Source organism: Amblyomma mixtum, chromosome 2 (assembly GCF_055824585.1).
Source record: "Amblyomma mixtum isolate Tamu chromosome 2, ASM5582458v1, whole genome shotgun sequence".
Lineage (NCBI taxonomy): Eukaryota > Metazoa > Arthropoda > Arachnida > Ixodida > Ixodidae > Amblyomma > Amblyomma mixtum.
The window spans coordinates 63,213,582-63,226,312 of record NC_143013.1 but is presented as its reverse complement, the minus strand read 5'-3'; the positions used below and the strand labels follow the sequence as shown (position 1 = coordinate 63,226,312).

At 45.2% G+C, this 12,731-nt stretch overlaps 1 protein-coding gene across 1 annotated transcript in view; it reads left to right on the top strand.

The window, feature by feature from the left end:
• The first annotated feature begins 402 nt into the window (after positions 1-402).
• The window catches only part of LOC149359533 (sodium-coupled monocarboxylate transporter 2-like), a 37,872-nt gene continuing 25,543 nt past the window's right edge, over positions 403-12,731 (top strand). The window contains exons 1-4 of the mRNA XM_089575289.1: positions 403-735; positions 7,883-7,948; positions 8,049-8,100; positions 10,530-10,597. Coding sequence (XP_089431415.1) covers positions 403-735; positions 7,883-7,948; positions 8,049-8,100; positions 10,530-10,597 — 519 coding nt within the window. The remainder of the gene's footprint in view (positions 736-7,882; positions 7,949-8,048; positions 8,101-10,529; positions 10,598-12,731) is intronic.

Genomic DNA, 12,731 nt, shown 5'->3' with positions numbered 1-12,731 from the left:
AACAAAATAAAGCGAAAGCAAAGCCTCCACGGAGCTGGCTGAAAGGCACTCCGCGCGTTGGTCGACTCCGCCCACCGTACGGGGAGAATTCAAATAAAAAAATGCGGGAGCCGGATGTTAATTCAATTTAATTAGGAAAATCGGCCACACAGGGCAATAAGTCGAAGTTTCTAAGAATGCTCGGAACGTGTAGGTCGAGTTCCCGCGGCAAAAAGACGAGTTCAGATTCCTCTTCAGTGCACCTTTAAAGACCAGCTACTATCTTGCCTTTGCATTTCATCCTATTGATTTCGACTAGGATGTCATTAACACGCGTTTGTTCCCTCATTTATTCTGCCAGTAGATGTGTGCGAACTCTCTCCTTTGCGTTACGCAGTTGATGTTCGAGAGCTGCAGTGAACCATGGTGCACGTGGCGGACTACGCCGTCTTCTCTCTGCTGACTGGGGCCAGTCTGTCTGTGGGCGGGTACTTCTCGGTCCGCAAAAAACAAGGACCAGTGGACACCACAGACGAGGTTTTTCTCGGCAGCAAATCGCTGCGTATTCTCCCACTGGCGGCCTCCGTTTTGGCCACAGTGGGCTCCGCTACTGGCGTCATCGGAATGCCGGCACACATGTACGCCTACGGTTTGCACATGGGCTGGCTTTCTGTGTCCAACCTGATACTGATTCCGCTTGCCGTGTGCGTCGTCGTACCCGTCTTATATGAGCTCAACATCACGTCTGTATTTCAGGTTCGTTTTTCTGATTTCGGTTAAAGGTTTGTACCACTTGCTGCCTGGTGCCAGATGTTTTTCTTTCTGATAGCATTGCTTACTTGCTTTGCTTGCCTCCCACTAATTAGTACTGCAGAATGGTTGATGTAGACAGAAAAAAAACAACGAAAGAAGTGCGATGGTTACTTGGGAAAAGCGTACTACTTCTTGATGCCTTGATTGAAATTTAGCTGCTTGAATACAGAATAACCACAACTAATTCGGCAACGGAACGTCCTATCCTGTGTCCATTTGCCCCTAGCTCAATACGAACACTGTCGTTTAAAATTCAGGGGATGTCAGGCGTAATGTGAGTTTCGCACTAACCAAAATCTAGGTGTTTGCAGGCGCCGAGTGAGAACAATACAATTACACAGTCTATAACGGCAAGCAAGACCACTTCTTCAGCTGCTTTTCCTGAAAGGAATTCGTACTTCTTGGAGTACTGAAAGCAACCTGAAATTCGACGAAAAAAAAAATTTCCCATGAAGAAAGAAGGGCATGTGACGTAACCTTGCCTATAATTCGCTCAAATAAAATTTACTACACACTGAACAATTCGTGCGCCTTTCATTCTGGTCAGGTGTGCCAGAATGGCACATCTGACCCAGTGGAAGCTTCGTGTCTGCAGCCGTTATTTTACTGTGGTTACGTGGTCAAGTTACGCCTAGGAGCTGGAAACCATAGTCACAAATTTTCGCGTTGCAATGGCCGCTGTCTTCTTCCCGTTAGAGCTTGGCGTGCCTGATTTAGTGTCGCATGGGAATCGGTAACAACACGCTCGAGGCAGTATTTGTGAATCTAGTGGGGTCTAGTTATTATGAAAATCCTTGAACTCCACAGACAGAAAGGGGCTAGAACTAGCGGAGCTGTCGAAGTTAATGAATAAGCCCAAGGTAGCGGACAAAACGAAGCTTAATATGGATAGGATCGAGCATGCTCTAAATACGGTGGTAGCCTAAAAGCAGTGAAGAGGAAACTAGCCATAGGTAAAAGCCAGATGTATGCGTTAAGAGACAAAGAGGCCAATGTAATTAGCAACATGGAAAAGGCAGTTAAAATAGCTGAAGAGTTTTACACACATCTTTACAGTAGCCAATGCAATCAGGTCCTTAATGAGACAAGCAGTAGCGCACAGCAGTGGGACATCCCGCGATTAAAGAAAGAGGAAGTAAAGAAAGCCTTAAAGGGGGAAAGCAGCTGGTGAGGATCAGATAACACCAGATTTGTTGAAGTATGGAGAAGAGATTGTGCTATAAAAACTTGCCACCGTATATACGAAATGTCTTGTGACCTTGAGCGTAGCAGAAGCTTCGAAGAAGGCTAGCAGTATCTTAATTCGTGATAAGGGAGTAATTAGTCATTGACGTCCATCCGAGCGCTGCCAAATGGCTGCAAAGGAGAGCTATACAGCTTTCTAAAACTTCGTAGATGAAGAAAAATTTGTCCTGGTCCCGGATTCGAACCCGGAACCACCACTTCACCGGAGCAGTCGCTCTTGTGCTGCGCTCGGGTGGACGTCAATGAGTAATTACTCCCTTATTGCAAATCTACTCCACCTTGGGCGATTCCCCTGAACATTTGACCATTACCTTAATTAATAAGAAAGGAGACGTCAAGGACTTGAAGAATTACAGACTCATCAGCTTACTGTCCGTTGCCTGCAAGGTATTTACTAAGGTAACCGCTAATCGAGTGAGGAGAGCCTTAGACTTCAAGCAACCAAAGCGATCAGGCAAGATTTCGTGAAGGATATTCGACAATAGACCATATTAACGCTATCAATCGGGTGATAGAGAAATGTGCAGAATACAACCAACCCCTATACATAGGCTTCACTGATTGCGAGAAAGCATTTGACCCAGAGGAAACCTCAGCATTCATGCAGGCATGGCGGAATGAGGGTGTACAAGATGTATGTGAAAATAGTGGAAGATACCTGTAACAGCTACCATAGTCTTCCATAAATCAGTAATAAAATTCTTCTAAGAAAAGGTATCGGGCAGGGAGACACCATCTCGCCAGTGCTACTCACCGCCTGTTTACTGGAGGTATTCCAGGGCTTGAAATAGGAACAGTTGGGGATAAGAGTTAATGAAGAATACCCAAGTAATCTACAATTCGTTGATGACATTGCCTTGCTAAGTCACTCAGGACATGTACTGCAAAGCATGATCAATGAGTTAGACAGGCAGAGCAGAACGGTGGGGCTAAAAATTGACATACAGAAAACCAAAGTAATGTTCAAGAGCCTAGCAAGCGAACACCAGTTAGCAATTGGTAGCGAGATGATAGAAGTAGTAAGAGAATATGCCTACTTAGGGCGGGTAGTGGCCGCTGATCCAGGTCATGAGAGGGAAACAACTAGAAGATAAAGAATGAGATGTGGCGTATATGGCCGGTTCTCTCAGATCATGACTGGCAGTTTACCAATATCCCTCAAGAGAAAAGTACACAACAGCTGTATCTTACCGGTACTCGCCTATGAGACAGAAACGTGGAGGCTAACAAAGAGGGTTCAGCTTAAGTAAAGGACAACGCAGCGACCTATGGAAAGCAAAATGATAGGAGGAACAATAAGAGATCGGAAGCGGGCGGAATGGGTGAGGGAACAAACGCAGGTTAATGACATCATAGTCGAAATCAAGAGAAAGAAATGGGTTTGGGCAGGGCATGTAATGGGAAGGCAAGATAACCACTGGTCCTTAAGTGTAGCGGAGTGGATTATAACAGGAGGCAAGCGGCCCCAGGGGGAACCAGAAAGCTAGGTCGGCGGATGAGATTAGGAAGTTAGCGGCCGAAAGTGGCAGTGGCCGAAAGTGGCCGAAAGTGGCAAAGAACAGAGTTGATTGGAGAGGCATGGGAGAGGCCTTTGCCCTGGCGTAGTCAGGCTGATGATGATGATGATGATGATGAAGAGTGTTTTCCGCCAGAACTCCATGGAACCCTGTTGATTCGCAGTGGTATAAAAAATTGTAGCTAAAAGGTTAGCAAAAAATAAAATATATACACCTGCTCATCACACCCTAAGCATTGGGGATTCAGTTTCATAGAGAGAGAACATACCATTTTTTTACTTTCCTCTCAAGTCGCTCAGGACACCTTGTACTCACTAGACAGAAAAATGTTTTCACGAATTATTCGCCTATTATCGCGCTTTTATTTCTCCGGAAAAAAAGCGCATGTGAATTTTTTTATTTCATGCATCCTGATTTCCTTATCCAGGACAAAACAAATAAGCAAGCAAATTGTGTTACAATAAATGTGAGAGAATATATACACTGAAAGAAATTCAAAGGAAATTCGTGCTGACGAATGCAACACTACAACATTTACCAGAGAAAGGGTGCATGTAAAGTGCAACAGGCATAATTGCGGACATTGTGTGCCAAAGCAGACTTAATACAGCTATGGATACATAGCCAGTTGTCGGGCGATTAAGATGACGAGCTTCGAATGAATGCTTATTGGCTCTGGAGAGTCTAATTATCACCTTGCGAGATTAAATGCAAATAATAGGTGGATAGAATATTTTAAGAAGCAGAAGATACACAACCAGTAGATTGAAATATAGCTTACAGCCTAATTACATAGAGAAACGTTTTGATGAATCCATATACAGAGACCAAACGGCTAGATGTTGTGGTAGTAGGAACATTTGTACTCCGTGCTTCATGTGCGTCACTTTCTCTGTCAATTACTTCCGCTTGAACTTTGAAAATAGTTGTTCTTCCAATATCAAAATCTATGACGATGAATTGAACATTTCATCTAATTAGTCTGTTCATTTACATAAAACAGCGAAGGCTTAAGGAAAAACAGCTAATATCTTGTCCTAAGTACACCAGCTGCGCGCTCCTGTCACTGCATCAGGCTTATCTCCAATCCTGTCTTTCACTATCTCTCATCTCAACCCTGCTCTCAGCGATAGAATAGCACAACTCATGTAATTTTGCACTCTGCGTTGAAGAATGACATTTCCAGTAGGACGCCCTCATGTGTCGTGAAGAGGACGGTTTAAGGGACCAAGACTGTAAACCTATATTGAAAGCATATTAACTAGTGCGCGCCCTTAACGCGAGTAGGCGAAAACATACTCAGAAAGTTTTAATTCACACCTGCTCGGTGCTTATAGGATTGCCGCTCAGCGATTTCCAGTAACAGTAGGTGTTCGGAGGCACATCAGCCACAGTGGCGGAAATTCATGAGGTGTACTCCACCGCGACGAGAATAGCAAACTTTCAGTTTGATATTGCCTCCTCTGGAACGTGTAGTCCTCTCTCCGAATGGATGCTGCTTGGTGGTTGAAGTTACCTGTAATTATATACAGGTAGTTCTCTTTTTCTCCAAAAGAGAGTTGGGTGGGAAGAGACGAAAGAGCCCCACCTACACCAAAATTCGCCACCACCGCTCCCATATGCAATAATGGAAAGTACGGCAGCGTTGGTTTCATCGAGTTTTGAATGGAACGAAGTTCAGGCTCTACCCAGTTATTTTCTTGTGTCAAGAAATATAGGTCAGTTTGCTAGTAGCTCCGACCTCATTGCTCTCGCGCTATTGCCAACGCGGCGGAAGCAAACAAGTGTTCTTGACCTCGAGAACTTACCGACGTCTTCACCACGTGAAGCGCAGTCAAATATGTCGGTAAAGCAAAAGAAAAACAAATTTGAAGAAAAACTATGGTGCTCCCGAATGCCAAATTTGAGGCCCTCTGTAAGCTCATTGTTTTGCTTTGTTTCGTCGTCGGTCCGCATTCGACGATATTAGTTCAATAGTAGTATTAGTTGATGAAGACAACGATCTCCAATGCACAGCGCGCGACAATGTATATCTTAGTGCGATGGCATTATTAGTGGAAGACTACAGTATGCAATCCACAGCGCGGGGGGTGTGTTGTAGTTTAACTTGTGGCGTGACCGGCCCACCTATTAGTTGCATTTAAACTTGTAAGGTGATAATTAGACTCTCATCTTAATCGCCAGACAACTGGCTCTGTATCGATAGGTGTATTACGTCTGCTTTGGCACACAATATCCTCACCTATGCCTGTTTTACTTAACATGTACCCTTTCTCTGGTAAATGTTGTAGTGTTGTATTCGTCAGCACGAATTTGCTTTGAATTTCTTTCAATGTATATCTTTTCTCCCATTTATTGTAATGCAATTCGCTTGCTTGTTTGTTTCGTCCTCAATAAAGAAATCAGGATGCATGAAATAAAGAGAGTTCACGTGCAAGCTAGTAAGCTAGATGGGCGGATGAGATTAAGAAATTTGCGGGAATACCGTGGCTGCAACTGACGAAGGAGAGGACTAATTGGAGAGACATGGGAAAGGCCTTTGCCCTGTAGTGGTTGTAGTCAGGCTGATGATGATAATGATGACCGGCTGCGGCGATAGCCTAGCGCTCTCGTGCTATGACCAACGAGCCTGATCTCTTCGTATCGCAGAGAGCTCGAATTCTTGTCGCGAAAATGTTTATTAAGGCGAAAGCGTTTAATGTCTCATCGTTGTAAGCAGCAGTTGTCGACAGAAATGTCACGCTTTTCAGTTGGTCGAAACGGTCGTTACGTCACAGTGCGCCAATTTCAAACAGGGCCAATTGTACTTTGGCTAGTAACTATGCAACCAATTGAAGGTATCATATAGTGATGCTCCGAGTAAGTGGGACTGAGCTTAGTTAATTGCTTAATTTCCCAATTAGGCTAATTAACTTTTCTACTCAGGCCATATAAATAAATAAAACCGAGTAGGAAATTGGTCGAGCTCGGGAATCGAACCCCGGTCATCGGAGTGCGAGACGAGCATGCTATCCACTGCGCCATGCCAGCACGATGGTTTGGAATGAACAAAGGCGCGTCTAGTGAATACGGTGTCTTCGCTCACTGCCATCCTCCTCCTTTCCCTTCCGGCGAGGTTTAGGTGTCCACCGAGATATGAGAGACAGATAGATTGCCTTTCCTCAAAAACCAATTTACCGACGAGCGAGGCGTAGAACCGAATGGGCGATGGCGTTCTATGGACTCCCTGGCAGCGTTGCAAGACGCTGTCGTGTTCCACTCTTAGAGGCGAAGCTTAACATCTCAACCACACATCAGTGACCGCACTTTAGGTCAAAACAGTGCACCCCCCCCCCCCCTGAATTTTGACGGGTGTCCACCGAGATATGTGAGACAGTTACTGCGTAATTTCCTTTCCTCAAATACAATTTTCATTTTCTTCATCACGGGCCCTCTTTCTCTTCTTTCACTCCCACTTCCTCCCTTCCTCTATGGTGCGGTTCAGGTGTCCACCGAGATGACAGAGAATTACTGCGCCATTTCCTTTCCTCAAAAAGCGTTGCGTTCAAACGGCAAGGTATCGCGCCGAACGGGTGGTGGCGTTCCGTGGCAGCGCTACAACACGCTGTCGCGTTCGACTCCTAAAGGCGAAGCTTAAGCGTCAATAATTAGCACTCATTAGTATTCAATAATTAGTATTCAGGCATTAATCAGTAATTAACCAATAATTAGTGATTTGTCATCACTTAGTAATTAGTACTCAATTACATGTGACGCCACCAGTGCCACAGAAGCAGCCAAAGTGGTGCGGAAAACGCTTTCGCCTCTACGCAAATTAGGCAAAGTGCCCCTGAATTTTTTTTTAATTATTTATGGTTTGTTTCGGTTACACAGATGGCGGCTACGTGGCTCAATGCACGAACGAGAGCTTAATAGTTTCAGGAGGGTCGAGAGTTCAGTTCTGTAGTCGAAATTCCGCAGTATTTCATATAGTTCGAATGACATATGTTTTGCACTGATAACGATATCGCTACGTATATTCAAGCGCTGGTACAGCTGGCGTTTCTCGCAATCGTTCACCTCCTGGAGGGTCGAGAGTTCTGTTGTCGAAATGCCGCACTGTTTCTTTTTCCTGCGAATGAGAGTTGCTTGTCACTGATAATGATAGCGGTACATACGTTCAAGCTGTGATGCAGCTGGTTATGCATTTCTCGCATTCATTCGCCTCCAGGAGGGTTGAGAGCTCTGTGCTCGAAATGCGCCTCTTTATTTTTCCTTGGAATGACAGCTGTTTGAGTATTTTCATTATATCGCATGTACATAACTGACACTTAAATTTTCTTTTTCAGTACGTACGTATGCGGTACAACTTGACGGTGTCCGTGATAGCATCTCTCACATACGTTGCGTTGTCAGTAAGTATAGAAGCGCTGCTATATTAAAGCTGAGAGTTCTGAAAAAGAGGAAATAGTGAATTGTACCCTGAAGTGCGGCAAATATTACAAACGTTTCCAGCACATGATTGGAGCGATAGCAATCTACGCATCAGCAGTCGCAGTATCGACAGGTAAGTTTCAATTACACTTGCATTCACCTCTGCGCTTCAGATATGTGAAAATATCGCATCATGTAAAGACTCTTCTTTACATTGATATTGTTGGTAGCTATATTGACAGCTATAACCAACCCCTATATATAGCCTTCATTGATTACAAGAAAGCATTTGACTCAGTGGAAACCTCAGCTGTCATGCAGGCATTGCGGAATCAGGGTGTGGAAGAGTGTTATGTGAAAATATTGGAAGATATTTATAACGATTGCACAGCTACTATAGTTGTCCATAAAGTCAGCAATAAAATTCCAATACGGAAAGGTGTCAAGCAGGGAGACACGATCTCGCCAATGCTCTTCACTGTCTGCTTACAGGAGGTATTCCGGGGACTGGAATGGGGACAGTTGGGGATAAGAGTTAATGGAGAAAACCTGAGTATATTTGGGACTCGCTGATGACATTGCCTTGCTAAGCCACTCAGGACAAGAACTGCAAAGCATGATCAATCAGTTAGACAGCCAGAGCAGAACGGTGGGGTTAAGAATTAACATGCAGAAAACCACAGTAATGTTCAACAGCCTAGCAAGGGAACAGCAGTTCGCAATAGGTATTGAGGTGCTGGAAGTAGTAAGAGAATATGTCTACTTAGGGCAGGTAGTGACCGCAGATCCGGATCATGAGAGGGAAATAACTAGAAGAATAAGAATTGGGTGGAGCGCATATGGCAGGTTCTCTCAGATCATGAATGGTAGCTTACCAATATCCCTCAAGAGAAAAGTATATAACAGCTGTATCCTACCGGTACTCACCTATGGGGCAGAAACGTGGAGGCTAACAAAGAGGGTTCAGCTTAAGTTAAGAACAACGCAGCGAGCTATGGAAAGGAAAATGATCGGTGTAACGTTGAGTGATCGGAAGAGGGCGGAGTGGGTGAGGGAACAAACGCGAGTTAATGACATCTTAGTTGAAATCAAGAGGAAGAAATGGGCTTGGGCAGGACGTGTAATGCGAAGGCAAGATAACCGCTGGTCCTTAAGGGTAACGGAGTGGATTCCAAGAGAACGCAAACGTAGCAGGGGACGGCAGAAAGTTAGGTGGGCGGATGAGATTAAGAAGTTTGCGGGGATACAGTGGCGGCAACTGACAAAGGACAGGGTTAATTGGAGGGACATGGAGAGGCCTTTGCCCTGCAGTGGGTGTAGTCAGGCTGATGATGATGATGATGATATTGACAGCGTGTGTAAAAACCGCGGATGGTGCGTTTTACTGCAGTGACCTGCTATGAGGAACGTACAGCCGGCCAAACCTTTAGCTGGCGTGCGCGACAGCCGCTTTTTCTGCTCTCCTGCGCTTTGCGGCGAACCAAACTTGCGGTAAGCTCAATGTTAAGAACAGGCTTATCGAGCGTGTCCTTAGATTTAATATTTTCTCAAGTTTTCTCCGTCATGAGCTGCAGGAGCACGGGAAACGCGGCCATAACGCACGCCAGCTAAAGATTTGGCCGGTTGTACTGGCTTTACCAAAGGTAACCAGGCGACGAGGTTTGCTTCTCAGACGTATATCAGAGCTCTTTCGACATGCCTAAAAGCGATAAGGTCCCAGAGGGTGAGGACAAAGGTTCCATTTATTTTACAGAGATCTGGCGAAAAAGGTTTGCCGTAAGTTTTCCGCTGTACGCCTGAGAAACAATGCATGTTGCCTGTTACTTTCAGCAATGTAAGTTAAGACTAAAAGCCTGGTAAAAATTATCACACCATTTTTGTTAGGAAGGAGTGCTTGTAAACAATGCGCTGTTTTTCTCGCACACAACTTTTTCTTTTGAGAATACCAACTTGTGTCCCCGTATGTATGAATAAGACTCCCAGATATGCACTGCAAATATTATTTATTGGCGTCGGAGAAGCGGACGTTAAAAGTTGTTCGAAGAATAAAGTTATTTTCAACCGTTAAGGGGATGTTTTGGCCAGTCGTATGTAGAGGCCCTAAATATAGTGCCTCTACTGCTTGCACTACTGCGCCTGCCGTTCATTTTAGCTCTGGTGAGAAGCACCGATATGGTAATTCGTCCCCTGGAGCACGAAACTTGGACATCATTTCTAATGTGCTAACCCAATTTATTACGTTTCTATTCCATTCCGAAGGGGTTCTAAAAGCGTCTAAATTTTGTTCATTTGCACTAATTTCTTCGAATGGTAGTGCGTTGCAGCTCATGAGCACAGCGAGCCTATAAGATGAGACTTTTACTTCTCCGCAGTTTTTTTGTTGTTTATTGGGGAATTACTTCATGCAGCTCTTGAAACTGACCCCGGCATTTTATATGCGAATCACAATTCTTATTCATCTCTTTTCTAATGGATCTAATGCTTCCAAAAAAAAAAAAAAACTTGGTGGCGTAGTAACACGGAACATAATCACTGGTAATCTGCTCTCTCGTTCTGTTGCAGTCTTTAACGTCAGCACCATCTGGTGCTCCATCACAATCGGCCTGGCAGCGACAGCATACACATCTTTGGTAATTATATTCAAGACACATTAAGGCGGATACTCTCCGTGCTGGAGGAACTTGTGATGGCCAAGAAGTGTCATTCTTTCATAATTCCAAGCAGGATACGTAGTCGGCCCAGGGCTGCAAATGGATGGTTGCACTCTTACCCTTTGTAGGTTCGGCATAAATCAATACGTTTGAAATGCGATGTCAGTGCGCATTAAAGAACTTCACTACCCGAAAGACGCGGCGTCGATTCCCGCCGCGGTGGTCGAATTTCGATGGAAGCAAAATTCTAGAGGCCTGTGTACTGTGCAATGTTAGTGCACATTAAGGAGCTTCACCACGGCGTTCCTCATAGCCTGAGTCGCTTTTGGACGTTGAACCCCTATAATCTATAAACCATTGTTTCATTGCGTATTATATATTTCTTTGTTGACAAAGTCATGAAAGCTGGGAAATAATTTACAAAGCTACGCTTACCATTTAATGCACGAATCAGCAAATTTTCATACCACGGGTTCTATCATATAGCTTCGCATTCTGGCATGCAACAACCCTCAGGTTGCGCATTCCTTCGCCCTTGTCATAACCTCCTCGTTCCACGGTAACCAGCCTCTGGGTTCTTCCCGCTGCAGCCACCTTCTGGCTGGGCATTGCTCGGCTCTCGCCGTGACATCCCAGGTCACCAGACCACCCATCATCTCCCACTCTAACGCTGTCTTCCTTCTCGTACTTTCCGCTTTCCCTTTCAAGTGGAATGAGGGATGACTCTCTCCACTTTGCTACCTCTCCAGCGTTCCAGATGACAACTAAGTTCACTTGCATTGAATTAAATTACACTACATAAAATAAATGCCATTACCCAAGATGAAATAACTGATTGGTTTGGTTTATTGGGGTTTAACGTCCCAAAGCAACTCAGGCTGAGAGACGCCGTAGTGAAGGGCTCCGGGAATTTCGACCACCGGGGATTCTTTAACGTGCACTGACATCGCACAGTACACGGGCCTCTGGAATTTCGTCTTCATCGAAATTCAGCCACCGCGGCCGGGATCGAACCCGCGTCTTTCGGGACATCAGCTGAGCGCCGTAATCACTGAGCCACCGCGGCGGGGCTGAAATAACTGAGTCACTGAGAAATTAAGGTGATACGGTGGACGGAGTAGATTCGACGGTAGAATGCACAGCTATATGACAGAGCCAAAGCTCTAACAACTTGCGCTGTAAAATAGAGCATGCAGAACAAAAACAGGGTTTTATAAAGGGGAAGAAAGTCGCCTGGCAACCCGCCCATAAGGTCACTAATCTTTACGAGAGGGAGAAAGAGAGAGAGAGAACTTTATTGCCAGTATGAGGTTGATGATCTTGGGTTCTTCAGCCGCTCCAGGTGGCCGGCAGTTTAATTCTGTCGGCGACCTCCTGCGTTCTTGCCGTGGCCATGGACTGAACATCTGGGTACGAGTTGGCGAGGACAGCTTCCCATTTTTCAAGCGTGGGAGATGTGACTAGATCTGCCGGAGGCGGATCCTCCGTGAAGTCGCAGACTATGGGGTCTATAGGGTGGCAGGCTCCCCGCGCAGCTGACAGTACGGATTTACCAAACTGGGAAAGATACGTCCACGGGTTTCACTGCGACTGCGTTTGCAGCCGCCTCCACGTGGTACCCTTTCCGCGGCTGAACGAAACGTGCGGAGGAGCTAGGCTCGCTCTAAGCTCCCTGTAATAGTTGGTTATGGCCTGATATATAATTAGCGCCTCACTCCCTGAGCCGGTAATCATTACGATGCTTCTAGACCAGCGAAAGCTCCTTTCGAGGGCAGTTCAAGAAATCATTTCCAGCAACTTCCCCACCGCTAGAGATGTCAAAGAAGCTGAGAATGTACTCATTTTTAGAAAAGCCTAATAAGTTGAGCCCACTCTAGGCAGAACTCAGATTGGTAAATAAAATGTCAAATATTTCTTGTTCTTCGGCAGTTACTCGATCTCAATTGGCTATGAGTTTCATCTAATACCTAAGTTATGTCTGGGCATTAAACGACGGTAACATTATGTAGCTGCAATAAATTGAGTCCAGGTTCCTAGGCTGCTGGTGAACGGTATGGGTGTACAGCAAGTGGGAACCCATAAGACTCTAGCGCCAAGAACAGCGAGAATAATA